The 19,381-nt window shown below is 42.2% G+C and overlaps 1 protein-coding gene across 1 annotated transcript in view; it reads left to right on the top strand.

Moving 5' to 3' along the window:
• Positions 1–16,541, top strand: part of abhd3 (abhydrolase domain containing 3, phospholipase) — a 28,718-nt gene extending 12,177 nt beyond the window's left edge. The window contains exons 4-9 of the mRNA XM_067454112.1: positions 2,434–2,479; positions 3,852–3,964; positions 6,665–6,838; positions 13,802–13,850; positions 15,339–15,504; positions 15,676–16,541. Coding sequence (XP_067310213.1) covers positions 2,434–2,479; positions 3,852–3,964; positions 6,665–6,838; positions 13,802–13,850; positions 15,339–15,504; positions 15,676–15,857 — 730 coding nt within the window. The 3' untranslated portion in view covers positions 15,858–16,541. The remainder of the gene's footprint in view (positions 1–2,433; positions 2,480–3,851; positions 3,965–6,664; positions 6,839–13,801; positions 13,851–15,338; positions 15,505–15,675) is intronic.
• Positions 16,542–19,381: the final 2,840 nt, after the last annotated feature.

The raw sequence follows: 19,381 nt of genomic DNA, 5'->3' as shown, positions 1-19,381 counted from the left end.
TCACATATTTTGTTACGTCTCTCTCGCTTGATGCAGCATTAATAAAACATGGTGCTCAAGATAAAAGAAGATCAACTTTAACAGCAAAAACGCACTTTGTGCGTTCAGCAAAAACTGATCCTTATGGTGTTTTTGAATCCTTTTTCATCCATTTTTTTATGAATTTTTAATTCTTTAAAGCACATTAATATAGACTTTAACAGATGTGTGGTCAATTGCATTCTCCTTCACATTCAACTTGAATTCTCACTGCTACTTCAGAAGCAACATAATTTCCATTTGCTTTGCACATTTTGTACTGTAAGATTCAGAAAGGCTTTAATCAATGCATACGTGTTAGAACGTGTAGCTTGGATGTAGATCAGTGCATTATGCATGCTCCACAATACCCATGTAACATCTTTGTCAGACTCCTACTTCTGAAGTTGGCACTCTGTGTAGACAGAAATAGTGTCAACAAAGAGCTGAGCTCTGTATTAAACTATTCAGACAGCGATGCAGAGGCGGGCACTTTCTCTCCTTTTGGGCATCTGTCTGGAGAGGCGTGTGGCCGTGGGGGTTACAGCAGCTCACTCAGCATCTTTCTTTGGCCTGTGTTCTCTGCTTAATGAACTGCTGCAGCTTTGACCAGCTTTGCAGCTTAGCTTAGACCAACTTTCCATGCTGCAGCGAAAAAAGGCTAAAGGTACACTAAGACATAAGCTGGGCGTATGTTAGTAGATGTTAACTTTTTTTGCAGCTGAACTACTGAGCTTTGGATTTGAACCTTTTGAACTTTCAAGAAGTTATTTGTGCACTGACTGGTGGATGTTGGGATTTTTGCTACTTAGACATTTAAGGCAAGACACCCCATTATCCCACTACAAGTTTTCTGAAATGTTATATTTAAATACGCAAATGAAGTATATTTAATGTGCACTAATTTGAATACATTTCCAGAAAATACATCTGAACACTGTATTAAACCAGGTTAAAAAGACTGATTTCATTTGGTTAACATATTAGAGTACAAGGTTTTTACTGAGGGGATTTTGGATTTCTCTCTTTATCTCTCCATAAATCTGAAAATACTGTCAGAAAATGGCCTTTAAAGATGCATTATGACTGTATTGCCAAAAGTATTGGGACACCCCTCCAAATCACTAAATTCAGGTGTTCCAATCACTTCCATGGCTAAAGGTGTATAAAATCAAGCACCTAGGCATGCAGACTGCTTCTACAAACATTCGTGAAAGAATGGCTCTCAGGAGCTCAGTGAATTCAAGCATGGTACTGTGATAGGTTGCCAACTGTGCAATAATACCATTTGTGAAATTTCAACTGTTAGTGGTATTATAACAAAGTGGAAGCAATTTGGAACAACAGCAACTCAGCCACAAAGTGGTAGGCCACGTAAAATCACAGAGCGGGGTCAGTGCATGCTGAGGCACACACTGTGTGCAGAAGTTGCCAACTTTCTGCAGTGTCAATAGCTACAGACCAGTTCAAACTTTGTGTGGCCTTCAGATTAGCTCAAGAACAGAGCTTAGAGAGCTTCATGGAATGGGTTTAGATGGCTGAGCAGCTGCATCCAAGCCTTACATCACCATGTGCAATGCCACTGGACTCTAGAGCAGTGGAGATGTGATCTCTGGAGTTACAGATAAAACCTATCTGTCTGGCAATCCAGTGGACGAGTCTGGATTTGGCGGTTGCCAGGAGAACAGTACTTGTCTGACTGCATTGTTCCAAGTGTAAAGTTTGGTGGAGGGTGTTATGGTGTTGTGTTGTTTTTCAGGGGTTGGGCTTGGCCCCTTAATTGCAGTAAAAGGAACCATAAATCCATAAACACACTCTTAAACCTTGTGGAAAGCCTGTTATAGCTGCAAAGGGTGGGCAAACTCCATTAAACCCTGCGGATTAGGAATAGGATGTCATTAAATTTCATGTGCATGTAAAGGCAGGTGTCCCAAAACTTTCGGCAATATAGTATGTATTGTAATTGAAGTCTACATACACAAATAGATAAATTATACAAGCAAAACTTAAAAGTTTATTTTCTTTTCTTTCCATTAGTTTGAAACAACACTTTTAGTTTTGTTGAAACAAAACCAAATGGCCCAAAATCTTAAAACTGACCAGTGCATGACAAAAATGAAGAAAAAAACAATGCATTTTTTTGCCTGTTGTCTTGCCTTAATAGGTGTCTTTTCACTATTTATATTGGTATAAATAATATAGTAATAATTAATATGTTTTTTTATGTATCTTTTTTTATTTTTTATTAGTTGGGTTAAGTTTGATTGTGCTTTTAAAAATGTTTTCCCTCCTTAAGTTTCTATGTAGCTTTTATTTGTATTTCAGTTTAGCAACAGTCATGTTCTTTTCTGGTTCATTGTCCTTTGTTTCCTGTCAAATTGAATCTTTTTATGTATCCTCTTTTATGTATTTCAGATGCGTGGTGTTCAATAACAGAGGTGTATCGGGTGAAAAGTTATTGGTAAGAATAATTGTTTTATCTCTTCTTTGTTCTGTTCAATTTAAAAAACAATACTTCAGCTTGCCTTGTTCAGTTTATTCCAAAACTTAAGCTATGGTAGAGGTTGCACACACTGCTGTCACTATGAATATTAGCAAAAAGTAAGTAAAGTCATTTAAAAGACATTGATTACATAAAACTCACCAAACACACCCTGTAAACGAGAGCGCTGATCAAATCTTTTCTTTGACTCATAAAACTTGCTGGAATTCATGTGTGGTTTTGCAATTAGATGAGGCTTAAAATGTTATGAGTGCCGGTGTACCATGAAAATAATCTTGACCTCTGTAGTTTGAAGGACAACCAAAAAAAAAAAAAAAAGTATATATACACACACACAATTTATAAATATCTCTATCTATCTATCTATCTATCTATCTATCTATCTATCTATCTATCTATCTATCTATCTATCTATCTATCTATCTATCTATCTATCTATCTATCTATCTATCTATCTATCTATCTATCTATCTATCTATCTATCTATCTATCTATCTATCTAACTATCTATCTATCTATATATATAATATTATTTTGAAAATAAATAATACTAAAAAATACACAATATTAACTTATATTTCCCTCGAGTAGCACTTAAGTTTTAAACGTTTTTATTATTAAATTAAAATATAATTAGTCAGAGACTATCAATGCATCACAATAAACAATCAGTAAATCTCATTGCTATTCTTTAATAATACTTCAAATTTCACCTTACCTTTACCTTATATTTTGACCTTACTGATACTGAGTAATATTAATTAACTACATGTACTTAGAAGTAGAGTTACGGTTAGGGTTTGGTTTATGGTAGTTACTTGTAATTATACATAATTTACTGTTATTACTATAGTAAATACATGTATAATGTTGTAAGTATATCACCTTAAAAAGTCTGATATTGGTTTGCCATTGAGTGCACTTACTACAAAATAAGTTCTTTGGCATAAAATAAACCAAACATATTACGTATTGCAGGCTATATTATATTCTATTTTACATTATTTTAAATAAAATATCAAACTCTTCTGAAATTTCAGCAGATGCTTTTCAATTAAAGTAAAATGTTATTCTAATTGAGAAAAAAAATGATTTAGGAGTTCATTTTTTATATATTGACTTGTCCGTGCTATGAAATAATGTTCATGCTTTATATGAATCACATTCATGCACTAAGGTTGTAATATTCCATAAGTACAAATATGGATCATGTGGGCTTTGGTGTTTATTTTGTTAACACTGCATTGCACTGCGTTTGTTTGTTTTGCATCTATATTCAAAGATATGTGCTCTATTATGGGTCTTATAACTTTTGTCCACTGTGCTGTAGACGCCTAGGACTTATTGTGCAGCCAACACAGAGGATCTGGAGATGGTCATTGAGCATGTCCAGCGGGCCATTGACAAAGCTCCGCTCATGGCGGCTGGGGTTTCTATGGGCGGGTGAGTTTAACACACACACACATTTATCCCGCCCTACTGTGCTACACATTTATCCTACAGCTACTGTGATCACACATACCAGGACACTGTAGCTCTATTTTTCCACTGATCTAAACTGCATAGCGCCTTTAATTAAGTAGAAAGTTAGCATGCAGTTGCCTATGTAAAATATAGTACCATTTAAAATGTTGGGGTCTCTCTTGTGCTCACCAAGGCTGCATTTATTTGATCAAAGATATAGTAAAAACAGTAATATTATGAAACATTATTATAATTTAAAATAACTGGTTTCCTTTTTTTTTTATTGTTGTCACGTTCTGTTACTCTTAGGGTGCTTTCACACCTACCTTGTTTGGTCCAGATTTTCGGACTTTTCAGTTTTGTACGAACCAAAATTACAGGTGTGAAGCCTCCCTCGGACCATGGTCCGGACCAAACAGACGAAATTTTGTCCGACGAAAAGAGGTAGTCTCGGTCTGGACTAGGCATGTGCTGATATCAATTTTTCATGTTGCGATTAATTGCTGACGTTTTATCACGATATACGATAACACGATATTATTATCACGGTATTGAAATAAGTTGCACAAAAAAGTGTTGCCATAGCATAACAGCTTTAAGAACTATTTTAGTATAACTGAATGTTTAAATACAATAATGCACCAAAAATATATAGAGCTCTGGAAAAAAAATTACGAGAAATCAATGTTAAGTGGTCTCTAGATTTTTTTCAGAGCTGTAAAAGAACACAGATGATGACGACAGGACGCCAGTGCGTCATGTAAAGTTCTTTGGTGTGCTGACATAACTGCAATGTGAAAGCAAACCAAAAAGAACCAAATGCCCAAACACAAACTTTGGTTCAGACCTTGGTGCGGACTTTCAGGTGTGAAAACGCCCTTAGTCTGTATGTTCTTATTTCCTCTTATTCCCTTAGTTCCTGTTTCCTTTGTTCTAGGTTCCCTAGTTTGTAGATAGTAACTGATTGCCATCAACCATGTCTTATTTTAGTCTTCGTTTATCTGCGTATATAATGCCCTCAGTTTCCTTAGTTCAGTGTTGAGTATTGTCGTGTTGGAATGCAAAACGGTCACGATTTTTACTCTTAAAAAACTTCTTTGTGGATTTTTCATTTTGTTTTGTAAAATAAAGTAATACTGCTGCAAATAAGTTTTTGGAGAGGTGCACATCAGGGTACGTTGTGTGCAACAAACAGCCAACGGCATAGCTACGGCATATCTTTGACGCAGAAGTATAAATTGGGCTTAAGTATACGTTTACACGACAATAATTTACTACAAACAGAAAACGTTTTTCCTTTGCGTTTATAGACGACAACACTGTCAAAACGATCCATGTTCATGCGGATCTGCGAAAGCAACTAAAAACACTGTGTTCTGCTGCCAGGCAAGTAGTTGGCAATGCCCCTTTGTAAAGAAACACTGCACGCCTATAGACTTGACATGTAATACGCATGCGCATGACCTCACCGTTTTCACACATTCGTGATTTTTTTAGTTTACACGGAGACAGACGATAACGGAATAATTTTCAAAAACTTGCAGTTTTTACCCGTCTTAAAAAATTACACGCTGTCGTGTAAATGACCGGACAAAAGAAACATGTTATATTATCAATGTTTTGCTGCTTAATATTTTTTTGTGGAAACTGCGGTACACACATATATACACATATATATATATATATATATATATATATATATAAATTCCTAACTTATATTATACAATTTTCCCGCTTCATGATTTGTTCATGTATTTATTTCCCCGTCATGTGATGCAGATGAAATTTCAGCTCCTAGACTCTTCCACAGCTTCATTTCACCTAGACTTCTAAGTAAAAGTTGAGTCAGCAAGTTTACTGCCCTAATCCTCTCCGTCTTACAGAAAGAAAAAGGTCAGCTTTACACAGCTTATGCCCAAAAATGTAGCAGCTGTGTATATATATAAATATACGTATATGATTTTACCAAGTAAGGTACAGCGATTTTGCCAAGTAAGATATTTAATTTGTGTTGATCCTGGAACAACATTTGAAAATGTAATCCTAAACCTACCCCTAAACCCTAAACCTACCCATAAGTTATCCCTAAAATCATAAGGAAATGATAGGTGAATAGCACTGATGTAGAAGCACTGGTTGTAAGCTTAAATGTGTCATAAACTGTAAACATTTCCCTCAAATCTGATAGGTTGATTGGAATGTTGTTCTAGGATCAGCAAAGCTGTTATGTTGATCTAGGAACATGATGTACTTGGTGAAATCACAGTCACCGTGTGTGTGTGTGTGTGTGTGTGTGTGTGTGTGTGTGTGTGTGTGTGTGTGTGTGTGTGTGTGTGTGTGTGTGTGTGTGTGTGTGTGTGTGTGTGTGTGTGGTTGATGAGTGCTGGTGCTAGTAAACCCTATGCTGGGGGAATTATGAGAAAATTATGTTTTTTGAACGTAAAAATGCTGAAAGTTTTCTGTGATGGGTAGGTTTAGGGGATAGAATATACTTTGTACAGTATTAAAAATATATATATGTGTATGGAATGTCCACATAAAACATGAAAAAACAATGTGTGTGTGTGTGTGTGTGTGATGTGCGTTCCTGGATACATTAAAACTCACGATTGCATGAGCATGTTTTAGCCGATGTGCTGATATCATGTCACTAAAATCTCATATCATGACACCTGACAGGATGATGCTGGCGAACTACCTGGGTCGGAAAGGCTCTGAGGTGCGTCTGAAGGGTGTGGTGGTTTTCTCAGCAGGCTGGGATGTGTTCGAGTGCACAGCTTCACTGGAGAAGCCCCTGGACCGCTTCCTCTTCAACTCCTACCTCACCAGCTGCCTGCAGGCATCCGTGGACCGGTCAGTGGGGTCAGAGGGGGATAAGCCCGGCTTAATTTACCGTAGTCTAGTGTGTGTAGTGCCGTAACAGAGGACATTGTCCCCAAATGCCTCCCTTTTTGGTTCTGATCTCTTTATGAGTGTTGCCAAATGGGCAAAATGAGATTAAACCACATTTATTATGCATTTTGCTGAAATACACAGAGTTTCAGAACAGGACTTAGAAATTAAAAGAACACGTTGCACATATGAGGCTTATTCTACTTTAATGAAATCTTAATCAGCTTATCAGCAAAAAAAATTGCCATTGGTGGTACCATGGTGCAGTAATGGTGTTTAATACATACCAAGGTACTACTGAATGGCTGTGAGCTGTAAAATGTTTGCATTTTGTTCACCATACTATATCTCTTCGTACAATCAGAGGGTGGGACCCGCTTTAAAACGATGACATTGACAATTCATCTACTGTATATATCTAATGGACAAAGAGCCTATTCTTTTGCTGCCATCTTGATTGGTAGACTTGCATATATGGACCAGCTCCACGCCAAAGGCCCCAGGCCAGGGGTATTCATTAATTAAAGTTCCAAGAGGTCCGGTCTCTAAATTTTCTTCCCAGCTGAGGTCCGGACAATGCATTTCTACCGGGGCAGTCGTAGTACTTTGTAAATTTAAAAAAATCCTTAGCACTAAAAGTAGTATAATTTATAAAAATAGTGAAAATAATAGAATTTTAACCAATATTTACCCAAAAAGGTGCCACTGTTAAAGGAGCTATATGTAAGAAATGTATTTCTGTTCTTGACTGTAGTCAGAAATGGGTATTTACAACATGGATTTATAAATTATCTGTGAGGTATTTTAGGCTGAAACAGACACATTCTGGGGGCACCTGAGACTTAAAGGGGTACTTCAGCGCTGGGAAGATGAATCTGTATTTAAACTGGGTCATCAATGCAGTAGAAATGTGAAATTATTTTTGAATTTGGTGCCTTCTAGACCGAGAAAAGACAGAAAATGTATTTCCCTTTCGGGGAACTCGAGCTGCGTCGAAACGCTGTGAGAACGCCTCTGCGTTAATGCGTCGTGAAGCGCCTGTAGAACCATTCCATCGGAAAAAAGATCGATCGTCGCCGACGTGATGACGTCGCCGACGTGATGACGTCATCAACCGGAGACTATAAAAGGTCCGCGAACACAAACAGGAACCAGCTTCTGTGCCTTCAGTAAGCGATCTGTGTGAACCTGTCTGTCTATTTGGTGTTTTTGTCTGTCTATTATCAGAGATTTTCCACCCTTTTGTTAAATATTTCATATATTAACAGAAAAAAGAGAAAATAAAATAGATAGAAATGGCGAGTGAAAGCAGCAATTTCAGAAAGTGTGTTCCTCCCTGCCCACGCTACATCACGGGCGGGGACACACATCTTCTCTGTGTTGCATGCTTGGGAGCGCAGCATGCCCAGGCAGCCCTCGAGGGGGCTGCTTGCGAGCACTGTGAGCGTATGCCACTGAGAACGCTGCGCTCCCGCCGGGCACTCTTCGAGGAGGGTGCCTCGGCTCGTGTTCCCCGCGGCTCTGGTCCCGCTGCTGCCGAGGCAGAGCGGAGGCTGCAGTCGTGGGGTTCACAATTGGATGTTGCAGAGGGGTTTGAGACGGGCACTGCCTTATCTCTGCCCTCACCTGCTCCATCCAGCGGTTCTTCTCGGGGCTTGGAAGCACGCATTGCGGTTTCTTCCCCCCCGAGAGAGCCGCCGGTGCTCCAACTATCCAGCTCCGAGGAGGTGGACGTTGAGAGCATCGCGACTGAAGATTCGCCACTTCAGTCCCCTGCGAAAAAAAGAAAAAAAAAAAAAAAGTGGACTTTTCAGAGGGGTTTGAGACGGGCCCGGCCTTATCTCAGCCCTCACCTGTATCGTCCAGTGTCTCGTCTCGGGGTTTGGAAGCCCGCTCTGCGGTCTCTTCCTCCCTGGACGGGGCACCGGTGCTCCAACTATCCAGCTCTGAGGAGATGGACGTTGAGAGCATCGCGACTGAAGACTCGCCACTTCAGTCACCCGCTAGTGAGTTGAGGTTCTCACGAGAGCTGTGGCCAGGTTAAATATAAAAATAAGAAATGACTGGCTGGCTGAAATATCTGAATCCCATCGAAATCAGAGAGAACGAAATTAGATGAGCGATTCCTGCCCTCTCGTGCAAAGCATCAACGTCCTGCCATTCTTCCCTGACCTGCACACCGAGGTGTCTAGGTCATGGAGGAAACAAGCGGTATCATATAGAGTGTTCAGCCCACATACATCTGCATATAGTAATATATTTGGGCTGAGACACTATGGTTATGGGGCGATGCCGAAGATCGAAGAGACGCTTGCGAGCTATCTCTCGCCTTCAGCTGCATCGTCCCTGGCATTTCCCCTCCGAAGGAAATCGGTGCTTACCTCAGCACACGGTACCCGTCTTCCTTCGGTGCCCACAGGGGGCCGCGCTGCTAACCCCGCCGCAATGTCAGGGCGCAGAGGGTCTCCGCGGGCCACCTGAGGGTGGTCCGCCCCCTCCTCGGAGGGCATGCGAGCAGTCAGGTCAGGTGTTCCCTGCCGGTTCGCCGTTTCAGGGCACTGCACTCGCTGCTCAAATTACACCAGAGGCCAGCCTCGAGAGGCTGCTTCCCTTAGTTTCCCCTCCGTGGGAAGACGGTGCTTACCTCAGCATACGGTACCCGTCTTCCTTCGGTACCCTCAAGGGGCCGCGCTGCCAACCCCGCCGCAATGTCGGGGCGCAGAGGGTCTCCGCGGGCCACCTGAGGGTGGTCCGCCCCCTCCTCGGAGGGCAGGGGAAACAAAAGGACGCTGAGGGTAGTCCCCTCCGAAGGGAAACGGTGTTTACCTCTGCCTACGGTACCCGTTGTCCTGCAGCGCCCTCTGGGGGCCGCGCTGCCAACCCCGCCGCAATGCCGGGGCGCAGACGGTCCCCGCGGGCCACTCGAGGGTGGTCCGCTCCCCCTTCGGGGGGCTCCCGAGCAGTCAAGTCAGTCGTTCCCTGCCGGTCCGCCGCTTCAGGGCACTGTGCTTGTTGCTCAAAATACACCAGAGGCCAGCCTCGAGAGGCTGGTTCCCTTAGTAGATTTTCTAGACGAGTGGAAACGTCTATCGAATATATCTCAGTGGGTCCTGCAGATAATAGAAAAGGGGTACGCCATTCAGTTCAGAAGTCGGCCACCTCCTTTCTGCGGTGTCCTACCTACAGAGGTGGGCCCGGAGCAGGCTCTGGTAATGGCACAGGAAGTAGAGACACTCCTGCAAAAAGGGGCTATAGAGAGGGTTCCCCCTCCCAGCAGGGAGTCTGGCTTTTATAGCCGTTACTTCATCGTGCCGAAGAAGGATGGGGGCTTACGCCCGATATTAGATCTGCGGCTATTGAATCGCTCGGTGGCCAAGCTCAAATTCAAGATGCTTACACTCAGACAGATTGTAGCGCAGGTCAAATCGGAGGATTGGTTTGTCACCATAGACCTCAAAGATGCGTATTTTCATGTCTCCATCCTTCCACATCACAGGAAGTTCCTGGGGTTTGCCTTCGGGGGAGAGGCATACCAATATCGTGTACTTCCCTTCGGTCTAGCACTGTCACCCCGCACGTTCACCAAGTGTGTGGATGCAGCTCTGGCGCCGCTGCGTCTACAGGGCATCAGCATACTGAACTATATCGACGACTGGCTGATTCTAGCGAATACAGAGCAGATGGCGGTTCAGCATCGAGATGCTGTTCTCGCCCATATGTCGAAGCTGGGGTTGAGGCTGAACGCCAAGAAGAGTGTGCTTTCTCCGGCTCAGAGAACCACTTTTCTAGGTGTGAACTGGGACTCGGTAATTATGCGGGCGCAATTATCGCCAACACGCATAGCATCGATCCTGGCAGCCGCCAAAGAACAGAAGCTAGGCCGAGCCGTCACTGTGAAACGGTTCCAGAAACTGTTAGGTCTCATGGCAGCAGCGTCCAACGTGATATCTTTTGGCCTACTGTACATGAGGCCACTGCAGTGGTGGCTCAAAACAAAAGGGTTCTCCCCGAGGGGAAATCCGCTCCGCACGATCAAAGTCACGCGGCGATGCCTACGTGCTCTGGTCATGTGGAAAAACCCGCTCAGGGTCCCGTGTTGGGGGCTCATGTTCGTCGCGTAACGCTAACGACAGATGCCTCTCTCACGGGCTGGGGGGGCGACCATGAGTGGTCGCTCATCCCAGGGTCTATGGCAGGAACATCAGCGGCACTGGCACGTAAATCGGCTAGAGATGCTCGCAGTGTTTCTTGCATTGAAACAGTTCCTGCCCGACCTCAAGGGGCCACCATGTGCAGACAACACATCGGTGGTCGTCTATATAATCACCAGGGGGGTCTGAGGTCCCGTCCGTTGGACAATTGGCACATCGGATCCTCCTGTGGGCCCAAGGGAAATTGCTGTCAGTCAGAGCAGTATATATCCCGGGGGTCCTGAATCAGGAAGCAGACAGCCTGTCGAGGCAGGGGCCGAGGCCCGGGGAATGGAGACTCCACCCAGAAGTGGTGGAGCTCCTATGGAAGGTATATGGGAGCTATTTGCTTTGGCGGAGAGTTCTCACTGCCCGCAGTAGTTTCTCTGACCCATCCAGCCCCGCTGGGGTGGATGCCATGGTACAGGGGTGGCCGAGGCTACCTCTGTACGCCTTCCCCCCGATTGTCTTGCTTCCAGGAGTTCTGGAGAGGGTACGCCGGGACGGGGCCCAGGTACTCCTAGTGGCTCCGTACTGGCCGACCCGAGTATGGTTTTCGGACCTGATATCTTTCCTGGAAGGCTCTCCGATGGAGATTCCGACCAGGAGGGATCTACTCTCTCAGGCGGGCGGGAGATTCCTGCACCCACGCCCAGAGATGTGGAAACTGTGGGCCTGGCCTCTGAGGGGGCTAGGCTCATAGAGGAAGGTCTCTCGGCCGAGGTCGTAGAGACCATCCTTCACTCCAGAGCTCCGTCCACGAGGAAACTGTACGCTCTGAAAGGGAAACTTTTCTCAGCATGGTGCAGAGAACGCCAGTGGGACCCAGTTAACTGCCCGGTTGGTACAGTGCTGGAGTTTCTGCAGGCGAGGTTCTCGGCAGGGTTGACCCCCTCCACAATAGAGGCGTACGTGGCGGCCTTGGGTGCCGTCCACGTCCCTTTGGGTGGAGTGTCTTGGGAAGACACCCTCTGATTACACGTTTCCTCCGTGGCACTTTAAGGTTGAGGCCTGTTATGCACTCATGTCTAGAGTTTGCGCCGGGGTTTTCTCATCCCAGGCCGGGTTATGTCCCCAAGGTTCCTACGAGCCCACGGGGCCCCATTACTCTTCAAGCATTCTGTCCTCCTCCTTTCACGACGTCAGACCAGGAAGATTAATCTGCTGTGCCCTGTTAGAGCACTAGATACTATGTCCACAGAGCTGCCCTGTGGAGGAAAACTGATCAGCTGTTTGTCTGTTTCGGGCCCCCTAAGAAGGGGCCCCAGTATCTAAGCAGAGGATGAGCAAGTGAGTGGTTGAGGCCATCTCACTTGCTTATGAGGCGGCCGGGCAGCAGTCTCCACTGGCTGTCCGGACGCATTCAACCAGGGGTATGGCTGCTTCTTAAGCACTTTTGTCGGGGGCGTCCCTCCACGATATTTGTAAACGCGGCCGGATGGTCGTCTCCTTTAACTTTCGTCAGGTTCTATGAACTAGACCTGGCATCTACAGTTGGGGCACAGGTACTCTCGTAACCGTGTGCGCTTCGGCTTCACACATACGAGACACTTGGTCCTATGGCGATGTGGGTATAAGCGTTCTCACAGCGTTTCGACGCAGCTCGAGTTCCCCGAAAGGGAACGTCTCAGGTTACGTATGTAACCCTAGTTCCCTGAGGGAACGAGACGCTGCGTCGCTCTGCCATACTCCCGGCGTGTCCGTGATCACTTACTTCAGGCTTTATCAGAAGCTAGTTCCTGTTTGTGTTCGCGGACCTTTTATAGTCTCCGGTTGATGACGTCATCACGTCGGCGACGTCATCACGTCGGCGACGATCGATCTTTTTTCCGATGGAATGGTTCTACAGGCGCTTCACGACGCATTAACGCAGAGGCGTTCTCACAGCGTTTCGACGCAGCGTCTCGTTCCCTCAGGGAACTAGGGTTACATACGTAACCTGAGACGTTTTGTCCCATGGGGATGAAAGACTACAATTCCCAGAATGCTTCGCTGCCCTGTGAGGCCATTCCCAAAGCCACCAACTTGATTACTGTGACGGAGTTAGAGAAGAAACTACAATTAAAAACTAAACGTGTCTGTTTAATATAATGAGTGAGTCACCGCGCGAGTCTCACAGCACTGAGCACTAACTGCACGAGTGATGAGAGCTGAGGTAATCGTGACTACACTCGTGGCATACATTCACAACGCGAGTTCAGTCTGGCGCGTTTCAGTTCATGCCTTTGCAAGCTTAACTTTCATAGAAATTAATTTGAGAAGTTAGAAGACTTACATTGCTCACCATAGCTCCGTTTAAATGAGTGCCTGTAGCTGTGAGCTGAGCTCTCCCTGCAAGCTGAGTGTAATCTCCCATCCCCCATGCGCGGGTTCAAAACATGCGGAAATGGCTCCCTCTGCTGGCTGTAGTCTTTAGCCTTTGGGCAAACATTCCTCCTATGATGCAAATATCGTCAATTTGCATCATAGGAGGAACTTTTCCAGAAATAAAATGCATAAATCTCTTGTCTCAGGGGGATATGAGGGGGGAAAGCACAATCATTTGAATATACTCCAGGGTTTCTACTGATACAAAGCCATATGCTAATCGCTGAAGTAACCCTTTAAATTACATCTTGTAAAAATGGGTCCCCTTTAATTAAAAAATGTCCTAATTATGAATGAAAGCTATGAATACTTCTATGGAGATTATCCTAAAACTCATTGTGACATTTTCCTCTCTTCTTTTTTACAGTCACAGAACCATTCTTGAACAAAAATATGATATAGACCATGTGATGAAGGTGAGTCATTCATTCAGATCGTACTCAATATTGCCTACGTTTACATGTGCACCAATAATGCGATTATTTCTAATCATCAGAGTGAGGTCTTAATCGCGGTAAGATGTTTACATGACAAGAGCAGAACTCTTCACTCTAGTTTACATCCAATTTTCATTATTATGATTATAATATTCTCTAATAAGTATGGTTATATACCACACTCATATAGGAATACAGAATGCATGTTACCGGCCATTGTTTTAATCTACTCACATCAAATTCAGAGTACATATTTATGAGCGTACTGGATATTATTCGGCGTTGTGATGAACGTCGCAATGCCGGATTTGCCTGCGCTGTCGTCATGTTCTTCATGCCGTCTGGGTAAAGATATGGAACAGCGAGATAAGTTGATAAGAGGATAGCAATTTGGAGGAAAGAAAAGTTCAGAATAATGTCATGGAGTTCATTCATGAAGTTGTGTGAACAAACACATGGCATCCTTATATGTCCGCACACATACACACTTTAGTCAGAGCGGTAATAGTGCAATTGAGGGGTTAACATACCTGTTTTTTGTGATTAAAATTGTCGTAGACCACATAGTTTAAAGGTGCACTATGCTACTTTCCGTCCACTGGAGGGCGCCTATTCAAAACAAATGCGTAGTTTGATGACGCAAAGTGTGAGCCCAGTATCTTGGGACATGTGGTCTTCACCTCACAGCCGCAGGAAAATAGGACTCGGGCAGAAATCATGTTCATGGATGCGGTTATTAACGTTACTGTAGTGTAAAGCAGAGCAGGACCGAGTGTTGTGGAGCTGAGCACAGCTGCTGGAGCGATTGTTACACAAACACACGGCTCGCGAGCACTGAGACTTTTATTATGACAGGACGGGACACAGTCGCCGGGTCACACTTCCGCTTTTTCCGGTCATGATTATAAGGTAAAGCAGCTCTGTTTATCATATTAGATAGATTTAAGTGTGTTTAAAATTATGTTATGAGGCGCTGCTGTGACATGTTCACACTGCTAAGAGAAAAGCGCTTCTGCAGAATAAAACCGAGGGTAACGCAGATATGACACAATTGACAGGCGACTCTCTCAAACGCTATGCTGAAACGTCCCGGTCCTTAGTTAAAATAGCAATTTTCTCACAATTTACAAATAGTTGGAAACATTTGTGATATTGTAAGTACTCAACTGAACAAAATATATAACACTGGCCTAGTGGTTTTTTCAATATTTTACTGCAAAAATACTACATAGTGCACCTTTAATACCATTATGGTTACTACAATTATGTGCCTGAATTAGTTTGAATGAAGGATTGTGTTTACCTGAGGTAAAGTTTAATTGCAATATTGTGCCAAATATCATTATAAATCGCATTATGACTGTGCATGTAAACGCATTAATTGTTTCACTTTTTTGTTACATATTGTTAATATAATAGTATTATTCCTTGCTTGATCTGTGGTTCACTTTAGTCATGCATTCACAGGCTAAAACAATCCGAGAGTTCGACGAACGTTTCACATCCGTCATGTTCGGTTATCCATCCAATGAAGACTATTATCGAGACGCTAGTCCCATTCATAAGATCACGTCAGTGCAGGTTCCAATGCTGTGCCTCAACGCAGCCGACGACGTCTTTTCCCCCCATCATGGTGAGTTCACCAGTTTTATTAGGATTGCTTGAGAGATTTTAGCGCATTATAAAGTGTGTTTTACTTATTTTAGAAAATCTGAATGGTTGCGAAATTTAAGTTTAGGGCTGAAGTGAACCAATCAGCCAGTTGAAAAGGTCATAACTTTATCCCATCCGTGTTCTTCTTCAGCCATTCCAGTGGAGGCCGCCAAGCAGAACCCCAATGTGGCCCTCCTCATCACCTGTCACGGCGGCCATATTGGCTTCCTGGAGGGGCTGTGGCCACGGCAGAGCACATACATGGATCGGGTTTTTCGCCAGTTCACCAAGGCTGTGTTTGAGAACGGCAGCAGTCTAAATGATCTCCACTGACCCTCCCTTTCCATTCCCACTACAGCCAGAGCAAAAAAAAAAAAACATAACCATTTCCAAAATGAAGGGCACAGGTTGCCTTGAAGGCCAGGGTTTTTTTTATTTATTTTTTTATTTTAGTAGTTTTAAGCACATCTCTTGATTTGCATTCAGGGAACAGAACTTGCACATGTTCCATCCGTCCATCCGTCCATCCATTGGTGTGCTTATTTGCATTGATAAGTGACTTGCATGTCTTTGTATGACTCTTAATTATGTATTTTTACATTTCTGAATTACTCAACATTAATCCTCATGAGGGTGAGAGTGTCCAAAAAACATGATTAATTGCCTATTGCAAATGACACCACTAAGTTAAATTAATGATCAAATTTCACCACTAAATTAAAATAAAAAATAAAAAAAGTTAGAATATATGTTTGCATAAAGAAGATGAAGCCTAGAAGATATATTTTCATTGTGACATGATTCTAGTGAGCCCATTCTCATTACCTTTTTGGACATAATGTACTATAAAAATCACAATTAATTACCTTAAAACAATACAATGATGTATACTTATAATATTACTTTTCAAATTTACATTACAATTTAAAAATATTTTTTGCTTTTACAAAAAAAAAGTCACCTTAGAAGCTCTAGGAGTTTGTGAGATTATGGTATAAATACCAATGCAGAATTAAACAAAAAAAAAAAAAAAAAAAAAAAAAATATATATATATATATATATATATATATATATATATATATATATATATATATATATGTTTTATAAGCATGAATTGCTTGCTTGTCATTTTTTAGATAATAAAAAAAGATATACTATTAGTAAAAATATCAAAATTAACTAAGAATCTTGATTGATTATTTATTTATTCATTCAAATTTTTATGAAAAGATTAGCATAAACTAATCTCTAAATACTTTGGGGGGAGGGCGCGCGGGGGGATTTTAAATATTTTAGGCCATTTTGTCTTTAAGACTGAAGAACTGAGAATGAGTTTGCTGAATTGCCCTGAAATGAATGCAAACAAGGTCATGTTCTTTATGCAAAATACCCGGACCCGGATTGCAGAAATGATTGTAGCCGCGAATGTTGGAAGACACGTGTGCAGTTGTTGTACTAAGTATAGATTTTACCCAAACTTTTCAAAACATAGGACCTAAGTGAAGGAAAAAAGTCACTGTGCAGTTGCACATTTACCTTCTTATTTAAACATGAAGGATTCATTTATAGTTTCCATACCCCACAGCATGTCAGTGACCAGTTATCTCTAGCAATTGACGTGCTGCACCAATGCCTTATCAGTTGAGTCCGTCCTAGTGTTAAGAAAGGAAGATTTAGCTATTATTGTATTTATATGATACATTGAAGTGCTTAAGGCCAGTTGAAGTAGAGACTTGTCTGTATGTATTTACAGAGGGTATATTTCCAATTTTTCAATAACTTGATTTCTTTAATGTATCTTAAATGTCTGCGTAGTCCCAAGGAACTAACTGCTATTTTTGTTTGTTTCCTGTTAGTTTGTGTTTTTAAGGCAAGAAAAGATTGTATCATATTGCAGTTTTTATTTTTCATAAGAATGTACCGCATGCACTTTTCCCCCGCATTCACTACTGTTATATTTGACACTGACTAGTTCAACATTATAAATGAATCATATTTTTTGACTAGGAATGTGGAAATTGCACTATTTTTATTTAAAAGCAGGGCACCAAACCTGTGTAGCCCCATAAGTTTAAAGTGTGTTTTCTTGGACCAGACAGACGTGGCTTCAAGGATTCTATAAAAGTGAAAATGACTTGAGCTACTGTTTGTAACTAAAATATGCTCTCTTGCAATTTAATTTAGGCTCAAATGACTCTTTATATGATGGCGCATTGAAATCCTACCAACGGCTCCTTAAATTATGTTTTAAAAAAATGAGAAGGAAAAACAGCAGTCATTATTTGTGTGGGAATGACAGGAACAGTTTGTCTCAAAACGGATGAATGAAAGCTCTTTATAAAATGTGTCCGATATACTTGCCCAATATGTCCATATACTTGTACATAGGGATTTTCATTGAGGAATGTTACTAGTCTTTAGTTATTGAATCTTATGAAAACGCCCAGCCATGTGTTGTATATTGACCTTTATGGTGCTGCTTCAAATTGCGCTTCTATCTGTCAAAAAAAAAATGCTTTCCTCTCTGCTTTCCGTCCAAACTGTTTCAGAGTAGCATGTGTCACTGTTTTAAGTGTCTTGAGCAATTGTACCAACATGCATCACATAACCTGTAGCACAACAGAATATTTTTTCCCCATGAAGATGTATTTCCTTTTGAAGATTTATAAAAAGGATTGTGTAATTAACATGTGCAGCAATAAGTTTTTAATACAAGATATGTGTCCATGTAGAATAAATATATGCACATGTACACTTGTATGGATTATAAGTGCATTTGTGGTCTTAAATAAATTATGGAATTCAGCCGTACTTTTTTTCTTTATAAATATATTAGTAATGTCTCTTTCCATTAATACAGTATCTATAACACAAATGCAATAGCATTCCATAAAAAAATTCCAACATAGGTTATAACCAAAATTAAACTAAACTACACCGGTATCCCTTCTGCCTTTCATTGCAAACACACTTGAGCGAGTTGTGTTCAATCAACTCTCTGTGTTTCTTGAACAGAACAACCTCCTGGACAACAACCAATCGGGCTTCAAAAACGGCCACTCGACTGAGACTGCCTTGCTCTCGGTAACTGAGGCACTGAGACTGGTAAAAGCAGCTTCCAAATCCTCACTGCTCATCCTGCTGGATCTGTCTGCTGCTTTTGACACAGTTAACCACCAGATCCTCCTGTCAACACTTAAGAAGATGGGTATCTCAGGAACTGCTCTCCAGTGGTTCAGGTCTTACCTCTCAGGTAGGTCCTACAGGGTGTCATGGAGAGGTGAAGTGTCTAAGTCACATCACCTAGCTACTGGGGTTCCCCAGGGCTCAGTGCTTGGACCACTTCTCTTCTCCATCTACATGTCATCATTAGGCTCTGTTATTCGAAAACACGGCTTCTCCTATCAATGAAAGCTTTAGCATAAGTTCTGCCAGGAAGACTTAATTGTTACGTCACTTCAACTTCTATCTATCCAATCACATTCTAATACTCTGGTATAAAAGATCGGTACTTACTCATGTTTGAGTTCGCAGATGCTGACGCACCAATTCAACGCATGCTGACGCTCACGGTGCAGAGCTGACGCTACAGTTAGTTGAAGATCCTAACGTCTCGTAGCGGTTGATCGACGGCCCTACTATAAAGTAACAATGTACAATACAGTGGCGTTTAAGTCCATGTCAGCCTGTCATTTTGTTCCTTGGGCTGTCGCGGCAAAAGTCGCTTGTGCGAAAAAATCTCGAGTTCAGATTCAGTCAATCACTTTAATGGAGGACTGGCATATTATCAAACGTACGGCTGCGTTCTTCATCACCATCTGGCGTCATAACTACATCAAGCATTCATCGCATGGAT

This window comes from Pseudorasbora parva, chromosome 9 (assembly GCF_024679245.1).
Source record: "Pseudorasbora parva isolate DD20220531a chromosome 9, ASM2467924v1, whole genome shotgun sequence".
Taxonomy (NCBI): domain Eukaryota; kingdom Metazoa; phylum Chordata; class Actinopteri; order Cypriniformes; family Gobionidae; genus Pseudorasbora; species Pseudorasbora parva.
This window is presented reverse-complemented; position numbering and strand designations above follow the sequence as displayed.